The sequence below is a fragment of the Rousettus aegyptiacus genome, unplaced genomic scaffold (assembly GCF_014176215.1).
Source record: "Rousettus aegyptiacus isolate mRouAeg1 unplaced genomic scaffold, mRouAeg1.p scaffold_m13_p_3, whole genome shotgun sequence".
Taxonomy (NCBI): Eukaryota; Metazoa; Chordata; class Mammalia; order Chiroptera; family Pteropodidae; genus Rousettus; species Rousettus aegyptiacus.
The window spans coordinates 27,254,227-27,275,098 of NW_023416306.1; the positions used below are offsets into that span (position 1 = coordinate 27,254,227).

A 20,872-nucleotide genomic window follows, 5' to 3' on the forward strand; every position below is an offset into this window, starting at 1 on the left:
TCACTACTTCCAGATTTTTTTCAGTGGACCGAGCTAGAAAATATAATTTTTAATGTTTTGAAGAAAAATGTTTAAACTTCGATCCAACCACGAGGAGAGAATCAGACAAATATAGGACATTCTATAAGTCAGTTAGCCTAGATTCTTCAAAGAAGTTAATGTTGTTGAAAACAATAAGAACAACAGGAAGGCGGGGGACTGTTCTTAGATGACAAGGGACTAAAAAAATAACCGAATGCAGGGCATGAATGTTGATTGGATCCTGAGTTTAAAAAATGTAATTTGGGGAAATGGAAGAAATCCGAATGTGGGCTATACATCATATGATACTGAATTACTGTTCATTTTCATCATATGGTAACAACACTATAATGATATAGGAAAATGTCATTCTTAGATGCATCCTGAACTATTTAGGAGTAAAGTGTCAAAATGTCTGTAAGTTAATTTCAAATGTTTCAAAAACAAGAAAACGTGTATGTGTGCATATATGTATATGTGTGTCTGTGTGTATATGTGCGTGTGTATTTATATGTATGTATGTGTTTGGAGAGCAAGAGATGAAAACGGATGAGGAAAATGGTGAATGGCGACAGGCGTATGGTGTTCACTGGACTGTTCTTTTTCAACTTTTTTGTTGGTTTGAATGTTTTCACAATTTCAAAAATGTGTGTGTGTGTGTGTGTGTGTGTGTGTGTGTGTGTGTGTGTGTGTTGGGAGCAGGGACTGTATTCCTTTTCAGATGAACAGTAAAGATGTGTCCAGAAGTCCCTTTATAGATTTTTCTCCATTCGATTGTCTTAACAATGTGCTATACCCTTAAGTGCCCTTGTTTTCGTTTGCTTTCAGTGTTTAGGGATTGGTTTTTTCCTTCTTGCTGATTAATTTTATATTTAAAATATATACGACTTTTATATGATTCTATAGTCAAAGCTATACAACAAGTAGAGAATTCTTGGCTCCGATTCAGCTTTCTTTTGTTACCCTTATAGATAACCATTTTTATTAGTCTTTTAATTATCCTTTCAGTGTTTCTTATTGTAAATATGCACAAATGTGTGTGTGTGTGTGTGTGTGTGTTTATTCCTCATCTTCCTTCTTACACAACAGGGAGCATTAAATATACACTACTCTGTACCTTATTTTTTCACTTCTTCCTGGAGCTCACTGTTTTATCATTATATAAAGACACACCTTATTCATTTTACAGCCACAGCACTTCTTCATGTGGCTGTACTATAGTTTGTACATCTAGTTTGTCCCCTAGTGATGGACATTTGGGTTGTTTCTAGTCTGGTGGAATCACCTTGGCCACGTGTCATATTTGTGCCAGTGTAAACTGGGGATGAATTCCTAGAAGTGGGCTTTCTAGGTCAAGGGAAATGCATCTATAATTTTTCTAGAAAACAAACCTTCGTTGAATGAACGAGAATCCTAATGAATGAACTTAATTAAGAAAAGCAGAAAGTAAAAGGCTAATATCCAAATGGAGACATAAAAAATTCGACTAAATAATTCTCTTTGTGAAAGAGGCTGGCATGAAACGCTTCTGGCAATGTTGTTTCTAGTCCAGTAGTTTTTATTTTCTCACCTAAAGAAAGAAGAATTTCTCCTCGATTTATAAATTAAACATCGAATTAGAAAACCACAAAATCCTAGAGCTGAAATAAAGAGCTACCTAGTACAGTCTCCTTATTTTAACAATAAAGAACCGCAGGCCCAGAAAGAGGGACCAACAGAGAGATGGAGAGAACTTGAATTCAGCTCAGTCCTATCTGATTCGATATCCACTTCATAATAAAGCATACTTGTTTTTAGTTTCTTCCAAGAGTCAATTGTAAAACTGTGTTTCTGAGAGCCCATGAGATATGACATAACGTGTGCAGTGGTTCAGACCCCGAGTGCTTTCTGTTAACAGTGACATCTCCTTCAAAGGAACTCTCTGAGTGTAAGTGATTTTCATTTTAGATTGTTTTCTTTGTGGTGTTCTAGGGCATTCAAATGTAGTCATGATGATAAATTAGATCAGGTAGAGGGTTTGACTGGCTATGTGCATTATGGCTGCTGATATGGGTGGTCACGTTTGCCGGAGGTAGTCTGACATGACATAATCATGGCATTGGGAGCATTTTGTTTTGATTCCAAGCAGGCAGTATGGAGCTGCAAACGAGTTTAGCTGGGTCCAGCTGTGGACTTGGGCTGTGAGCCTGGGCAAGGCCCTTGTCTTCCCTGGCCCTCGGTGTGTAAAATGAGGAATCGGACAAGCCCAGGATGGCAGATAAATGAATGACGTTAGTGCCATTACTTCCCCTTCCCATGCTAATTTCAGACATAATGCTCTTCACCAACTTAACCCACTGCTCTCGACAACCACTCTAACCCTTGGTTAACAATGTCACCTAGGTTCAAATGTATTCACTATCTCTGACTTTGATGGTTACTTAGGGTTACCAGATAGAATATAGAATGCCCAGTTAAATTTGAACTTCAGATAAAGAATAAATTTTTTTAATATAAATATGCCCCCAATATTGCTAAGTATCGCAGCTCTCTTACTCAGGCCATTTCTACTTCTACAGTTATTTTTCTTTGTCTCTATGTAATTAGTTACTTTCATTTGCGAGATCCACCCTTTTTTTAGTACTTCTAATGGTGCCCATTCTTCAGTGCCCAGATGAGAGTCTAGCTCATTCTATACTGTCTGAATTTACATTATGACTTAATTTAACGGAAAATTATGGAGATTTGGGTAGATTTTTATGCCTGAGGGCCATTCTTGTAAGACTCCTTACTGAACCTGCAGCCCTGTGTGTCCTAGACCCCATCTTTTGCATGCCACCTTCCTGGTTTTGGCAAGTTTGCATACCACTGTATCATTAACTTATTTAGTATTTTCCTTTAGATTGACTCATCCTTTTATTTAAATATTATGAATGGAAAACTAGTATTATTTAAATAAAGAAAAAACATATCTATTAAGATACAAAATAGTAATCCGGGGCTCAGCATTGCCACCAGCAGTACCCATAAGACACAACATTGACCAATGCAAATTCTCTGCCAATTTGGGAATCTTTTTTATAAACCTGGTAGATAGGCGATTCTTGATCATCTTGAATACCTTCAGTGATGATGAACTCAGTACTTTGCAAGATTTTGATTCATTCTTGAATGCCTTATCATTAAATATTTCTTCATTATTGATCCATACCAGCCTCCCAGAAACAATCGGACATTAATCCTAGTTCTCCCTCTGGAACCCCATACGATAGGTTTATTCCTTTTGCATTTATTCATGTATTCATTTATTCAGCAAACATTTGAGTGATTACATGAGCACTTATTACCTTACAGTCTTATTGAAGAAAGCAAGAATACAATTATAATACATTTGATAAGGGCTGGATGGAGGGGGCCTAGACTGGAGGTGAGGGGCGGTGTTCAGTAAGGCTTCTTCCTAGAGGTGGGACAAGAGAGCCTCATGTGCTTTGAGAAATACAAGGCCGGAGTGACAGGGCGAGGAAGCCTCCTGGAGTGGTAGAGAAGGTATGATCTAACAGACGAGTTGGGCCTTGCAATTCTTGCCATTTATCAGCACAGGACTGACTTCCTATAAAACAGTTTCGAATCCAAGTTCTCATGTTTTCTAAAGAGCCCTAGAGTGTTAGGGCGGGACTTACTCTGTCCATTTCACAAGTCAAGAAAGAGAGGCCTAATAGACTGCTGGCAGACTCGCAGCTGGTACGTGGAGGAGCTGGGTCTTTATGTTCCATAGTCACATGTCCATGCTCGTTTCTTTGTGTCCTCAGCCTCAGTCCCACTGGTCCAGGATGACCTCCTCTGCCCTATTGAAGACAACTTTATCAAAGTTTTCAAAATATTAAAAATACTTTATTTTGATTCAACTTAATTTTCCCAGGGCTGACCATGAAACAAATCTCAGATATCTAGAGTCCAGCTGTTCCTTCCCTTGGTTATGGGAGGCATTGTCTCACAAGGGTGAACTGAACCTAAGATGACCCCTTCTTTTGGAGTCCTGATATCTCTGAGATCTAGCCTTCCCACCACAAGGAAAGGACCAATTCTAGGAGAACTCAGGAACACCAGGGAAGGCTGCCTGGAGGAGGTGGCTATGAGCAGGCCTGGGCAGATGAATAGGAGCTGACCTTGAAGAGACAGGAGGATCCCAAGATGAATATGCTCCATCCTCTTCTACCGCAAGCATCGAGCTGGGCCCCAGCACACTTTTCCCCCCTATAGATGTGATTTTAACCTATCAGCTAATTAGAGGTGCTAAATTGACATGAGGAGACATGATTTTTGGAGTGTGGTAATTAAAAGGCAGTTGGCTTCACAGCTATGATCACATGAGAGGTCTTCTTACCCCTAAAGACATCAGTTGAAAGCAAAGTGCAAAGGAGCTGAGGAAACCAAAGAGGTTTCTAATGTGATTTGTTAATTTCCTGCATTTGTCACCTGTACAGCTGTGAGGAGAAAATGGAACATTTTACCAGAAGTTTAAGAGAAAATTAAAGGCATACATTCTTATTGTACACAATTAGTCAAGCAATATAATCATTATTATTTTTTAAAATTAACGAGCCATTTAAAAACCACTAGATTAGAAATTAGAAGGCCCGATTTAGAATTATGTCTCTGCACGGGGACAGCCATGTCACTGTGAGCAAACCCTTTCATCCGCTGAGGCTTTTCATCTGTAATTCATCTGTAAAACAGGTATACTCCTCCACTCTGCCTTCCCTGGAGCATTAGTGAGGTATTAGTGAGGGAAAGGGCCTTATAAGTTAAAAGACCTTCCATAATTGTAAGAGGTCCCATCCAGTTCTCGCGAGTCTAGAAGTTGTGGTGGAACAGCAACCATTTATTGGACGCCTGTCCTGGTTCTGACCTCACACCCACCCTGAGGTGGGGTGTGTCACTCCGGTTTACAGAGAAGGAGACAGGTGCCAAAAGGTGAAGTAATGTCCCCAAAGTAGTGGGGCAACCTGTCTAACCTGAAACCCCGAATTCTCACCCGTCTGCACAAAACTGCTTTCTGTTTGGCTTGTCTGTGTCTCTATTTAACTCCCATTTTTGACTTTAAAAAAGAAAAAAAATGATTTGAGGAAGTAATATCTGGTTTTCAATTTTTACATAAAATAATGATAGAAACCCCAAAGAGGGCAGTGAAGAAAGAAACAAAAATCACAGAATACCACATAACAAAAAATAATGCTTAGAGAGCAAAAAAATTTAATTATTTTACAATTTGTTATTTACAAATAAATAAAAGCTACTTCTTAGACTGGTTGATGGGCAGTTGGATATTGGTTTTGTTATTACTTCTTAAATTGAACATGCATATTTGATACACTTATATATGTAGTTTATATTTCATAATAGAAGTTTGAAAAGAAAAATGTGAAGAATTTTCTCTTAAACTCAAACATACCTGAATTTTGTTTCATGTCATTGAAGTGGACCATTTGGGGGGAATCAAAAGCATAATAAGCCACGGATGCGGTATTGTTTTTCTTTTAAGCAAATTTTGTTCTCCCTTCTTTTAAACATCCAGTTGCTTTCTGATCTTGTCCCCCTGTGCCTCTTTGAGAAGCAGCCCTGCATGCTTGAGAGAGAACCGCATTCCAGAACAAAAGTCCCAAGTTCAAGCTCTAGCTAATGTGAGACTTTGAGCACGTTACTCAACCTTTCTGAGCTTCAGTTTCCTCAACTATTAAATGAGGGTAATAAAGTCTACTGTATCTTATAGCATGAGTTTTTGTGATGATCAAAGCTAGACTAAAGTAAATGTGTTTTGGAAATTGTTAATTACAGAGAATTATATGCTTCCAGAAGTCTATGGAACCAGCGAAGGCTTAGGAAGTCAGTCTCCCTGCTGTGCCAGTATGTGACCAAATGCAAGTGACTTAACCCCTCTGGGCCTCAGTTTCATCTGAAAATGCAGATCATAACAGTGTCTGCCTCACAGAGTTGTTGTGCACAGTAAATGAGCATGAATGCCAAGCCCTTCATGCTCTGCCCACAGCAGGTGCTCATCCTGCAATGACTTTAGGGCTCAAATGTCTGAGCTCAGATTCCAACTTTGCTCCTTGCTCACTGCAGGGCCTTGGCAAGTCACTCCACTTCCCTGAGCCTCAGTTTCTCCATGAGGACACCAGGATAATAAAGCCTTACCTACCTCCTTCGCGAGTTGTTCATGAGTTCCCAGTATGAAGATGGCCATGGAAGTGGGTGGTAAAAACTAAACTGCTGTGTGCCTCTTAGTGATTAAAAACTAAAACTCATCAACAGGAAGGCGAGATGAGTGTTCCCCAAGTGGTTCCAGCTCAGCTCTCTCTGACTAAAGAGGTTTCAAACCTTAGAGCAAATCTACGCAGGATGCCCGAGCAGGCCTTTTGTGGGAGTGGGTCTCAAGAACTCGCCCGAACGCCAGGCATTCATTTTCTCTCATTGACTTGGGAAATACTTTGCAGCCGCTCTGCATCACATTAATCTCACGGCATCTATGTTGAGGCACTTTGTGTCCAAACAGTGTTTCACCAGGGCCTGGGCACAGCGGTGACCTGGCGCAGACCTGAAGTGGACCCGAGTTCCCAACACACACAGTCCGGCGCCTTTGTACACATCCTGGCACCGGCTACAAGCAGGGTTTTGTCAGAAGCTTCCTGAGAAAGTTGCGTTCCATTCATCTCAGCTGAAAGGAACCCTAGATGACAAATACCTCCTTCATTTAATTACAGAAACAGTCAGCAAACCCATGGAAAAAGATTAAACTGAGCAGAGAAAAGAGCAAGCCTCAATCATTTCTCCCCTCTCGCATCTGGCCTGAGTTTCTCACCTCAGATTTAGCAAGTAGGGCCGCTCTTGGCTATACTCGCCACCGGAAAAATGCTTTATTTCTGCAGAAAAGTTAAATTCAGAGGCCCCAAACCAGGTAAAGAATGAATTGCATTTAGGCAAGAATTCATCAGTGGCTAGGAATTTAATCGAGATCCTGAAATTGGGAGGTGTATTTCATCCAGGTTTATATCCGCAAAGAGGAGTGAGACACAACAGCAATTATCTGAATAAATCAGATTAAATGGAACACGCACGCACATGCGCGCGCGCGCACTCTCTCTCTCACACACACACACACACACACACACAATGAACGGACTCTTTAATCATTGACCTCAATTGTTGGAGAGAGAAGCATAAAACTGTGTGGTTGCAAGGAACGTTAGAAATCCTTGGTCCAATCCATCGTTTTCAGAAGTGAGAAAAATAGACACCTACAGAGGGGAATGATTCGCCCTGTTCTCAGTCATAGGGGTGGAGGTAAGCCTGGTTTCCCAGCTCCCTAAAGTGGCCTTGCGGTTGCCTCAGCTCTCCACTTCTATCTGTCCATGGGCACTTCATGTTCAATACACAGACCCTAAATTCTCACAACACATTTTGTGGCAGGCCAGAGCTTCCCACCCAGAGAGAGAGATGCGGGTGGCTCTCTTCCCATTCCACTCTCCTGGTTAAGAGTATGTCCCCCAGAATATCCCAGGACCAGCCGTGCCCACCATGGAAACGTGCCATGTTGGAGAGACTCTGGAAGCCTTGGAATAAGCTGTTTCCTTCCTGCGGCATCGGGTCTCAGAAGAAGTAGCAAGTCCTGGATCATCGTCCCATATCACCTGGGACTGACAGCCCAGAGCTAGTTAAAGAAAAACCAGATATGAAGTCAAAAGACCAGTTCAGTATTTCTTGTACTAACCTTGCACAGATATGTCACCTTTCTGAGCCATGATTTCTTCAGCTGTAAAATGGATGGTAATTCCTACCTCAAAGAACCAAGGTACTCTAAGACAAGACTCGCTATATTCTAGAAGTTTGGAATCTTAACTAATTATATCGTGGATGGAGCTGGACGGAGAAAATGCTACCAGATTTTGCTTCCTGGCACTCTAAACCTTGCTTCATAAAGTAACAATTGTCCTAAAAATAAAAATAAAAAAATTTTTTTAAGATTTTTCCCCCCTTCTCTTTCCCGCAATCTGAGTTAGAGACCCACGGCTTCTACTAATCAGAAAATTGAACAGCTATGCTGATCTTTGAAGCAACCAAGATGTTTTTTTTCTCTTCATTCTTCTCTCTCTAAATTCAGACAGAGCTATAATTCCTAAGAAAAAAAATGGAAAGGAAGAGGATAGGAGGACACTAGGAGCGCATTGCATTCTGGGAGGGAGAGACTTCCCAAGTAAAATTTTCTAAGAGAGAGAGAGAAAAAAAAAAAACCCTGGTATTAGTGTTTTTAGTGCATGATGCAAATGTAACGTACTAGGTTGATCCAGAGTATCAGAAAATCAGGCACTGAGGGTAAAGATGTCATCTCATTAATGTGGAACAGCATACTGGACAGCGAAATCTGTGCTCAAATATTCTCTAGTTTTATGAGAAAAATACTTATAGTGTAAATAGGCAGAAAACAGGGCCAAGGGCAATGCACATATTTTGTTTTTTGATAAATCACATCTGAAAAGACCTTGCTTTTGAGGGTGAGCACATTGAAAACACCTAACATTCAGCCTTTGAAAAAGTGCTGCAAATATAATCAAAAGCACACAATACCCAGAAGAAGCGTAGGAAGAGTCCACCTCTGAAAATGATCTATTGTAAGATAAAGAAGAAAACTTTAGAAAGATGTTTGGCATCCTCATCATATGCAGAAAAAAACATGGTCTTCATAAAATACCCTGAGATAAGAGTAGAGGTCAAAAAGGGATATGGTCAAAAAATTACTAGAAAACTAAAAATATCAATAGCACAATAAAAATATGTTAGACACAACGATGTTTAAAACTGAGGCATTTGAAAAGCAAATCAGCAAATGCACAGAACAAAGAATGTGAATGGCTAACATGTTTATGTGTGGATACTAAACTACATTATAGTCAAAGGGCTACAAAGTCATATACTAATGAAGTGCTACTTTGTCCTTGAAAGATTAGCAAACTTAGAAAGTCAAATAATACCAAATCTTGGCCAGGATGTGATAAGATGAGAACCCCTGTGCCCTACTACTAGGACTGTGAATAGTACAGCCATTTTACCAGAAATTAGTGAAACTGCATATGCACATACCCTATAATAAAAGAGAATAAAATAAGATGCTCTTCCAGAAAGCAGAGGACAAGGACCAAGAGATGAAATCATGGAAGAAAATATAGCAGATACAGATTTGGAGAATGAAAAGAACACATAGATAATCAGGTATTCTGAAAGAGAGAAAGAATATATATGAATATAATATAAATACATATAATACTACATTTATATAGCATATTGTGTGTGTGTGTGCATGTGTGTGTGTGTGTGTGTGTGTGTGTGTGTGTGTGTGTATTTCTGAGTTGAAAGACTTGGGTATATAGATTGAAGGATTCCTTGTGTCCCAGATAAAACCAAGAGTGCCACACACAGCCAGATCTACCTTGGAAAATTCTTTTAATTCTAAAAATAAAGAAAAAATCTCTTCTGGCGTTCAGGCAGAGAAAATAAGATAGTTACAAATGAATACCAATAAAACTAACCCCAGATTACTCCTTTGCATCACTTTGTAATTTCGAAGGAGAAAGTGGTAGGTAGCCCAAGAATTTTATACCCAACTAAATTCTACCATGTGTCAAGGCAACAGAGGGTCATTCTCAGCAAGGTTTTGATCTCTTACTGTTCTTCAGAATATTAAAAGATAGGCTGAGATGAGAAGCAAGATTAATATATCCAGAATAGAGAAGAGTGGATATATAGTCTGAATATCAAAGGAGACAAAAAGAAACAAAAAGAAAGCATTAAAAAGAGGAAGACTGCCAACAAAATGATAAATGTAAGACCAAGTATTTATTACTGCGATAAGCATATATATTTAAAATCCATTCATGTACTCTTTTCAAGAAATATACTTTAAAATGATCTTAATAGAATACAAAGAGGAGGATCAGAGCTATGGCAGGCAAATGCAAAAGTCAGGGTTTCAATATTAATATTAAGCAATATATTAATTCAATATTAATACCAAGCAAGATACAATATAAAACAAAAAGCAATAAAAGACAAAAAGTTTATTTTACCTTGGTAAATATTTTAACCCTTAGTTCACTCAATGATTGTCCAGTAAGTGCCTGATATTTGCACTAGAAGAGGGCATATATTGTTGAAAAATAACAATATAATTGTGATGAACATTTATGCTCAAAACAACATAAAATCAAAGCATGTAAAGAAAAAAAGACTATTAAAATATATGGAGAAATTGTCAGAAACAATAGGAAAAAATTTAACAAACCTGTCTTTGATAGGTCAAGTAAACAAAAATACAAAGCATGTAATATAATTGGTTAGTTTGATTATGTCTCTTATGCATAAGAAGTCTGATAATTTTATAATTTACAACTAGAAACTGCATCTGCTCTTCCAGCCACCATAGAACTTTTACAAAATTGGTTGTATGATAGGCCACAAAGAAAATCTCAATAAACTCCAAAAGCTAAATTCTCGAAAACAATGCAACACAACTAGAAATGGCAACGAAACTATAAAATAAATTTAAAAATACTCTATGACATAAATATTTGGTTTAGGGATTAACTCCGAGCCTCAATCACAGTCTTTTTAGAAATGAACTTGGTAGTATGAAATAAGGCAGGAGAACCTGGGAAGGTTGGGTCTTCAAGTTAGGACCATAATGCAACAGGCCTAGTGTTTCTAGATGCCAAGTGACTGTGCTGGGGGAGGAAGGCCTGGCAAGCACAGAGGAGGCAGGGGGACAGCCATCAAGAAGATAGAGGAGTAGGTAAACGCTGTGCTTGCATCCTCCCATGACCAAAATTACAAGTAAAGTACAGAACAACCATCACTGAGAACCACCTGAAGACTCGCTGAACAGAACTCTTATAACTAAGGATCTAAAAAAGGAGCCATGTTGAGACTGAATATTGAAACGTTGACTGTAATTGAAAAATAAAGAAGAAAAAGCTCTGGTGTTAGAGTCCTTTAGACCTGGATTCGAGTCCTGCTTCTCACTGGTTATGGAGGATAGCGTAATACCTCCTCATTTCTGGGCCTCGGTCTGCTTATTCAAAACTGTATCAGTGGTCCTCAGTGCTCCTGGGCATCATAATCACCTGGGAAGTTTTTAACTAATGCCGATGCCTGGGCTCTGCGTCCAGATTCTGATTCAGTTGGTTTGGAGCAGAACCAAGTCATCAGTATTTTTCAAAATCTCCGCAGGTGACTCCAATGTGCATCCAGGGTGGAGAACCCCAGAGCTAGATGATTTTGCAGGTTCCTCCCGTTCTGCAGTCGAGCAGTGCTACTGGGTGCCTGCAGTCTTTGCCCATGGAAGGAAGTTTTAGGAGCTAAAGCCAGAGGAACAGTGATGCCAAGCCATCTAATCAAAGTGTGCATTATCTCAAATGGTGCAGAAAATGTCAGTGCCAGTTAATATTTCGCACCTAACATGATTTAGGCCCGGGGCATATATTGTACTCCAAGCCCATTGTAAACACAATGGGCCATTTATTCACTGAACAGTAACCACTGTAATTACCTACAGGGCAAACATATGAGGTTGTTCAAGCAGCAATTAATTGTGGACCTGGAACTAATGGGACAATAATGGTAAAGTATCAACCAGAGTGTGATTCAAAAATCACATCAGAAAACCAACATTTTCCAAATTATATTAGATAAGCATTTTTGGGGGTGTGATGGACATACACCATCCTGGGTCCTGAAATAGTTGCTCCTTGGTTTTTCTAATAGCTCCTTCCTCCACTGTTGACTGTAGGAGGCCTAAAGTGTTGTTTTAATCTTGAGAGAAGAATCATGAACACTAGGTTTTAGGGGACTGCAGAGAGCTTCTATTTCTTGCAATCACCGTGGGATCAAAATATCACCTGCAAGCAGGGGTGTTGATCTTTTTCGGGTCGTAGGATCCTCTTTGTGAATCCGTTGGAAGTCACTGATCCTCTTTTCAGAATAATGTGCGTGTCTATATGCATATACAGGCCCACTCAAGCTTTTTCATACAGTTTTCAGGGTGTTCACTGACACCAAGAAGCCTCTCTGTGTTCTCTCTAAGTCATGGTTCAACTCCAATTTGCACACCCCCAAACATAGGGATCTCACTACTCCAATAGAAAGGAGTAGTAGTCTATTGCTGGACAAATCTGAATGAAAGTATTCCTCAATATGTCTAGCTGAGATTTTCTTCTCTGTAGATTCTTCCCTCTGATCCTTATTCTTCCCCCAGCTTTTTTGAATGGTCATTCCACCCTTGATTTTTACCTGTCTTGGGATGATGTCTCTGTCTCTGTGGGGATCTTAGAAATTGGTTCCTAACTCACTAGCTCCAAGTCACAGCTGATGGGCTGCTGTTGTGTGCTCAGCTCCAATAGGTGGGAGTAGGTGTCTAAGATGCTAAGTAGACGCACAAGATCTAGGGAGTCCTGAGTAGTGGTTGTCTGCCCTCTGAGCCAGCCCAGGAAAGGGACAGAAACTCCACTGCCCCTCTGTACTGAAGTTTTGGGAAGAAAAGGAGTGCTTCCCAAATGACAGGAAAGGGGGTAAAGCATCTTCAGTTGGGGTCTCAGGGTACCAGCATGTTATTTCCCTGAAATTGGATTCTGGGATATATTAGATTTGGAACTGCAGCTGGGACAGGCAAGGGTTCAAGGAGAAAGCCGATGGCAGCAAAGCGTGATCTTGCTTCAGCCGTGCCCTCTCTGGGTCAGAAATTTAAATGAAACAAACAAAAAATAAATAAATGAAGAAAAGAAAGAAGGGAGGGAGGAAGAGAGAAAAAAAGAGAGGGAGAAAGAAACAGGAAAGGAGGGAGGAGGAAATGACTAGAAGAAACCATGAAGGAATTTTTTTAAAATCTCAGAGCAGAAAAGGCTGCCCTACATATGACACCAAACCTTAAGATATAAAATTTAAAAATGGATAAATTCAGCCACATTCGAAAGAAACTCTCTATATGGCAAATGAAACTATAAGAAACATTAAAAAGGAGAAATACAAACTTGGGGGGAGGGATGGGAGCTTAGCAACTATATCACAAAGCATTAATTTCCTTACTATAAAAGATCACGTCTACCAACGGATAAGAAAAATGATTCAAATTGGAAAACAGGCAAAGGATGGGAACAGTTTCCAGAAAGAACCTGCAAATTGCTCTTAAACATAGGAAGTGATACTTACACTGGCTCGTAAGATAAATGCAAATTAGAACTATAAAAAGATACCATTTACCCACCATCGCACTGCAAAGATCAAAAAGTTTGATAAGCACCTTCTGTGGATGCGGCTGAAAGGAAGGGAGAGCAGAGATCAGAGGAAATGTTACAGAAGAGGTGACATTTAAGCTGAGCCTTGTAGGACAGATAATTAAAATCCAATTTAGCAACTTACTGGCACTTAAAAGAAAAAGAAGAAATAATAAAGAGAAAGATGGGCAGATTTGACTACTGAGTGTAAATTAAAATATACACACACAAAATGGGAAAGCAAACAAACTGGATATTTGCAGCAACTATAACAGCCTGATTTGAATGCTATACATATAAAGGTCTTCATTAAACTCAATAAGAAAAGCATTAGAATACCACTCTAAAAAGAAACAAAAGACATGAAAAAGCAATTCCTAAAATAGGACATACTACTAGTTAACAACCACAGGGAAAAAAGATTAAACATTATGCATAACCAATGAATGCAATGTGATTCTGGCTTTTCAGTGATAGATCATTAGATTGAAAAATATTTTATTTCTCTGTTGACAAGGATGTGGTGAAATTGGTTCTCTAATTATACCTGGCTAGTGGGTATGTAAATTGATACAATCCTTTTTGTAAATAAGTATTAAATCTTTAAAAGCTGGTATCCTTTATCTGGAAAATTTTATATCACAGACTTTATCCTATAGAAATAGCCTGAAATTTAGGGGGGAGAATGTTGTGCACAAAGATGCTTGTAGAATAATACAACAATAAAGACAAATTAGAAACAATCTAAATGGTATTAGAGATGATACAGTAAATTATGGTATTTTCAAATACTGGAATATTATGCAGCTATTAAAATATTTACCACGAGTTTTTAACAGGGTGGTTAAATGTTTGTGGGATAATGTTAAGGAAGGAAAAAAATAATTCAATTGTTTATGTAGAATAATCTCAAGAATTTTTTTAAAATTTTATTTTATTATTAGTTTCAAGTTCATTGCTTAGACATTTATATAACTTATGAAATGATCCCCCTGATTGCTCTTTCTCTCCTCTGGCTCTCCACCTAGCCATTACATTAATGCTGACTGCATTCCCTATGCCATGCTCCCCTTCCCTGTGTCAAGAATCTTTTTTTTTTTTTTTTTTTTTTTTTAAATCTCTGCACTTGGAAAAAGAACCGGAAGTAAAGAGACTACAATGTTTATGGTGGATCTTTGGGAAAGGGCAACTTACGGTTCAATTGTTCCTTCTTTCTATTTTGCATTTAAAAAAATATTCTCTTCCTTTATAATGTATTACTTTTACAATAAAAAGGCTTAAAATATCTTGCCCTGTATGTGTGTTCCTCATGTGAGAGCTAACAGGCTCTATTCTGTTCAGAAAGATCTTGGGCTCAGAGCCATAAGGACCATCAGTTAAAAGTGTTGTCTTTTTGTTTTTCAGCTCTCTTTTGCTGCGACCACACCTGTTCTAGCTGATAAGAAAAAATACCCTTATTTCTTCCGGACTGTCCCGTCAGATAATGCGGTGAATCCAGCCATCTTGAAGCTGCTAAAGTACTACCAGTGGAAGCGAGTGGGAACGCTAACACAAGACGTGCAGAGGTTCTCGGAGGTATGCTTTGCTGAGGGGACATGCTTCCACCTACCTGTTAGCTGCTGTCATCTTGGGACAAGAGACAAGATGGCTCACTCAGGGCTGAGCAATATCAAAGGGCTTTCAAGCACATTTTTATTAACAGTAGCAAAGCTGTTTTGCCATTGACAAAACAGAGCTGATGGCTGAGGAATTTGTGCATGGGACGGGTGAAAGCCTCCATCTTAGATAGCTAGGGGGTAAAGCCTTTAATTTCATTGTGTGTTTTGGCTAAATCATAAGGCTTATTCCCTCACTGCCCCTGTAGGTTTGTTGTCCTTTTACATGTTGTAACTATGTAAAATCATGTGACCATCTAAAATTACGACATGCCACCAACAGCGCTTCTCCTGTGAGGAAGGTTCTGGGGAGAAGCCAGCTTAGAATAAAGACTCTAATGTCACCGTTGATTGGGTGGGTTTTTGTTTGTTACAAACATACATCATACATAATGATTTTGTTTTGTTGTTGTTGTTTTGGTTTGTTTATTGCAACAACAGAAAAAAAGTGCCAAAATATATATACCAAAAAAAAAGTAGTTACTTTACCCAATTGCCCTAAGTCCCTGTTCACCCCCAAATAAAATTCTGCTTTCAGTTTAGTGTTCTTCTGTCCGGAACTTGTTCACTATATTTGTTTAAATGTAATGACTTTACGCTATATAGTTTGCATTTTTCACTTTACAACAGATCTTAAAGATCTTGATTGACCTCATATTTATTAATGAGCCATGGTGTTCTCTCGGATGGATAAATGGGAACTTACCAAACCAGACCCCTATCTATATTTACAGCTTTTTGCTATCACAGCCAACACTTTCCCCCTAGGTATGTGTCTCTGTAGTAGATTCCTAGAAGTGGAATTACTAGGTCATTTAAAATATTGAGACAAATTGACTTCCAGAAAGACTCTTCCAATTTCTAGTCCCACCAGTGTGTTTAAAAACTCCCATTTCTCCACATCCTTACAAAGGATAGATATTAGCAAACGTTTAAAAAGTTTTCCCACTCGGATGAGTACAAAGTGGTCTTTTAGTCTTTCTTCCCTTTCTCCTTATAGCTCCTACTTTTCTTTCTCCTTCCACATGTGTTCTTGATGCTTGGATCCTCCCAACAAGGCATGACATCCTAGGTGTGCTTACCACCCAAGAGGAAGAAACTGAGTAATGTGGGGAGGAAATGTGTGGGTCAGGGGTCCAGGCAGACCTCAGTGGGAGGAGTTGGAAAGGACCCACTCCTTCAGGTCAGGGGCTTCGGGGTGTTGGCAAGGAGGGTGGAGGCAGGTAGGTCTGGGGATCACCAGACCTGGTTTCCATTCCAGCCCTGCACTTACCTTCCTTAGGCTTGGCCCCTTCTCTCCCGTGGGAAAGAAAGGCCCCTCGATGCATTGGCTGTGCTACTCTGGAGAGAAGTCACCTCACTGCTCTGAGCTGCAGTTTCCTTTCCTGTGAAATTAGGACAATAACCCTTACCATGCCTTCCCTGCAGGGTTCTTCTTGCCAAAATCAGATGAGTCATAGACTTGAAAGAGTTTTGTAAACTGTAAAGTTCACGCACAGCAAGGGATGTTTTGGGAGGTACTTGAAAAGCAGAGGTGTTTGGCTCCACCATCTGTGGTTACCCAAACAAGGCAAACTTTTCCCAGGCAAGAGTGTCCCTCATCTTCCCACCTCTATGTCTGTCAGTCCCTAGGGAGAGGCACAAAGGGAACTTGACCTCCAGTGGGAATGACTCATTGCCAGACACTGAAGAGGCTTTTGCTGGAAGGCTGCTCTTCACAGCAGCGACAAATGTTCTAAAATGAATGTGAAACAAGTTGATGGTGAAGAGGGGGAAGACCGTTCCTGTGGCCCAGTTAACGTGGGACTCTGCAGCAATTTGGAGAGACCCGCTTTTTTCCAAAAGAGTCTCTTGCTTTCAGAGCCTGGGGGGCCTTTAGTGACACCTCTCTCGACCTTCTCATTTATAAGAGGTTAAGCTGAAGCCCAGAGAGAGGGGAAGGGACAAAGTTCAGGGTTTCACAGCACCTCCTAAGTCACAAAAGATTGTTCACAAAGAAGTCAGAACTGAATCCCAGGTCCAGACTTCCAGTCCAGACTCCCATGGCTCCTTCTTTCCATCCACAACTTCCTATTGTCACGTGGGGACTGCACATGACCTCTGAGGTTTGAAGAAAGAACACGTATGGAAGGAGAAAGCCTTGGTCAAAAGAAGATAAATTTTCAGCTCTGCCTTGGGCGAGTGCTTTATGAATTCCCCAACACTCTCACAGCCAGCTGCCCCGTAGGGAGGGGTTATTGTTCCCATTTGACAGATGAGGGGACTGAGGCTTGCAAAGGGCAGATGGCTGCTTGCCTCAGGGCACACGCTGGTAAAGAGCCCAGCAGAGGCTGGAAGCCTGACCCTTGGTGTTTGCTCCGATTCCACTGTCCCCACCGTGGTCAGGTATTGGCAGTCTGGTAGCACGTCTCCATCCCTGAACAGCTGTGTGAGGGCCCTCGGCTGGGTTTCAGGGCATCTCGGTGGGAAACCTCTTTTCTGAGGACAGGATGTTGCTTGGTGGTATTGCTGGCAAGAACACCTCTTGATTTAAATCTCTCAGCCCAGCTGACTCCTCTCTGTGCCCAAGGGCTTTGGCATCCCTCTCCTGATGTCTGGGCTGCATTGCTGGAGTGCAGGCCCTGGAAACTCGCCAGGGGCTAACAGCTTTTCGTGAGTGCAAAGGAAACTGGATTCCTATTATGAAACTGGTCGATCAGCAGTGTCAAGCACTTCTGTTCCGGACTGGTGCACTGGAAGGAATGTCAAATGAAAGCAATCCAGAAGTTAGAGGGGGTTGGAGGGAGGGCTGAGGGCAATCCCACCTTGGGACCAGCTGCTCCTTCCAGCCTCCCATCGCTGAGATTCAAGGCCAGTGCGTGGTGACTTAGAGCTTGCTCAAGCCTTGGATCAGATGTGCCAGTCTCCAGGCCCGGCTTTGCCAAGCGATGACTGTGTGGCCCAGACAATTCACTTCAGCTTGTTGACTCAGCTGTATCAGATCTAGATCTGCTGATAGGACCAGCAAGGATCCATAGGGAACACCAGTGGCCGAAAAGGTTGAGCTTGCTTCAAGCCTGCCCTCTCTGGATCAAAAGATGAGAGAAGGAAGGCTTTGGTACCAGATGGGCTGATCTCTAAGCCCAGCTTTACCAAACTATGGCTATGTGACGCCAGGCAATTCCCTTCACCTCAATGAGATCCCGATTTCCCTTTCGTAAAATAGATTTATTCCCACCTGACAGGCACTGGGAGATGAGAGGGTTAGATGAGAAAACATAAATGGAAGACCTATGCATGGTTAGTGCCCATTAAGTGAACATTCTCTATCCACTAATTCATGGGACAAACTCTAGGGATACGTATCCATTCACTCAGAAAGGTCTAATGTGGCCTACAATGTGCAAGGGTTCACGATGGGCACAGACCCTATGCCGCGGAGGGCCAGAGAGAATGAACATGGCCTCGGGGTCAGTACGTGTTAGCTGCGTCCTTGACTCTGGCTGCTCATTAGACTCACCAGAGGAATTTCATTTTTTAGTACAGAACAAAATTTAAGTTTCGTAAGTTCAGTTTTCCTTTTTCCTTTTTTTCTCACTCTTTCGGCACCGTGCAAGGGCCACTTGTTATTTTTATTATCACCTAGAGCCTGGTGCATTAGCCCACGGCTGCCCCCGTGCGGGAGCCTGGCTGTGTGGCTGTATCTCACGCCTGCCACGAGCACTGCTCTCCTTCCTCCCTGCCCAGTCACCGGTCCTCAGTGATCCTGGGCCTTCCGGGGCTGACCTTTCCATACCGGAGGCCTCCCCCAAGTGTCGGGACCCACCGAGGCCCTTGATCTGTCCGAGACCGAAAGGGCACCATCTGCAGAGCTTGCCCTTCAAAACACCTGCCCTTCAGCTTCCCACAGCCCTGCCTGACTCTCTGAAGTCTTCCCTGCTGGCCAAGTCACCATCTGCCCCACCAGAGGGGTCTCCGGTCACTTCCTCTAAAGTTACCACTTACTGTGATGGGGTGGTAGCCTGGGGACACTCCCGCAGTGGAAGGCAGGGAACTTTGTGCTTGCACCCAATCCAGAAGCCGACCTTGTCAGAGTTATCAGCCTTCCCTTCTGCTCTGAGTAGGAATGAGCTCCTCTGCGTGGATGGGAAGACCCTTCATGGTTCCCTGAGGCCTCGTCCTCCATCTCACCTCCAGTCACTTCTCCCCTTTGGTCCAGCCACACCGCCACAGCTCTCTCTGTAGGAATGTCCTCCCCCACACCTGGCTCAACCTGCTTCCCAGGCTGGATCAGGTGTGCGCCTCTGTGCTCTTCTCCTGATGCCTTTCTCCCTGTACCAGTCATTTGCATCGTGCAGTATAGTACACCATCTGCTTCCTCATCGATCACCCACCGCCACGGACTGCAGAGTGCCTGTGGACAAGACCGCTCTGTCCCCTCACCCTGCATGCTGCCTGGCCCATGCATGTTCAGAAAGGAATCTCTGTCCATTAGGCCAGACTCCTAGGGGCAAGCACAATGATTTACCTCTGTTGCCTTTAGTGTTCCTGCACCTGGGAAGGTGAGATGGGAGTGGGAGGGGTGCGGAAAAATGCCAGTCCCTATGCTGAGTCACCAGGGCCATCCGTACGAAGGGAGGAGCCACCACCAGTAGGCTGTTCACACTCCGCAGAACTCAGAGCAAGCCATACTGTTTCTTAACTAAACCTTTTCTGGATGCCACATTGTTTATTGGTGGGGATTCCTCTGGAGATCTCGGTAGAAAGTTTACTGGAGCCAGCAGTGACCAAGGACCTGCCACACTGTTGCTTCTTGGTGGCTTCAGTGTTGGGCATTAGGAGTGCGCACACTGTAGTTTGTGTGTGAGTGGTTGTTCTTGACTTCGTTGTCCTAGGAGGTTCGTTCTGTGTTGTCAGCACTTCAGAATCCTCTTTTGGGGTTAGGTAATCCCAACTTCTAGAGCTGTGGTTTTCAAAGTATGGTCCCTGGACCGGCAGCATCAGTGTCATCACCTGGGAACTTTTTAGAAAAGCAAATTCAAGGGTTCCACCCCAGACCCTCTGAATCGGACCCTCTGGCGTGGGGCCCAGCATGTTGGCGTTTGAGAATACCTGTTCTGGAGGAGTGGGAAGCCTTCAGCCGAGGCCTCTGTGTTCCTCAGCCCGCTTTACCTGAGAAAAGAGCCTGGCACAATGGAGGGGCCAAGCTTCCTCTGCTCTGTGTCCTTGACTTTGCTCCCAGGTGCAGGATCACCTGGGCGACCCACGTATCTGCAGATCCTCTCTCATTAGGAGGCAGGAGGGGACTCCTGCTGATCAGATCTTAATCCCAGTTGTCCTAGTGCCCCATCCTGTGCCCCAACTTTTTTCTGAAGAACTTGCTAATGTCTTTAGGTGACTTGACCGTCTGCCCCCAGGCAAGAAGCATCCCTTCCTTTTCGGTGCTCTGGCAGAGACCCAGCCTGTGGCAGCCTCTTTCTCATTTGGGGTGGGGGGGTCCATTATTTCCCAGGGTGTTGTGTATATGTGACATGATTTGCGTTGTATATATGCGACATGATTTGCGTTGTATATATGTGACATGATTTGTGTACAATTTTAATAGTTGTGCATTTATGTTATTATACACCAGAGGAAAAAAGATAACTAGGTCATCAGAACTGTACTTCCTGGATGTTATTGTTTAGGATGGAAACCTCAGTTAAAAAGTGTGACTGTCTAAAGGAAAATACTGCGCTAACAAGCATATAGGCGGTGTGCTTACACAGTGAAATTGCCTCTAAAGGATGCAATAACAGGGACCGAAGTTTGAGGACCCCTGGATGGATGAAGCCTCAGGCCCGGGCCAGTACCCTCCCCTCCTCCCATCACACCCTCACCACAGATGCAAGGAGGTGGATGGATATACAGACCAACCAACGC

General features: G+C 42.0%; 1 protein-coding gene and 1 long non-coding RNA gene across 2 annotated transcripts in view; one reads left to right on the forward strand and one right to left on the reverse strand.

Moving 5' to 3' along the window:
• GABBR2 (gamma-aminobutyric acid type B receptor subunit 2) overlaps positions 1-20,872 on the forward strand; it is a 328,955-nt gene that overhangs the window by 123,008 nt on the left and 185,075 nt on the right. Inside the window, exon 3 of the mRNA XM_016146294.2 lies at positions 14,721-14,891. Within this exon, the coding sequence (XP_016001780.2) occupies positions 14,721-14,891 (171 nt within the window). The remainder of the gene's footprint in view (positions 1-14,720; positions 14,892-20,872) is intronic.
• On the reverse strand, positions 3,315-8,668 carry LOC107511695. The gene is made up of 2 exons (XR_001597123.2): positions 7,575-8,668; positions 3,315-3,845 (listed from the first exon to the last, which is right to left on the reverse strand). It is a non-coding gene; the product is annotated as an uncharacterized LOC107511695 (long non-coding RNA).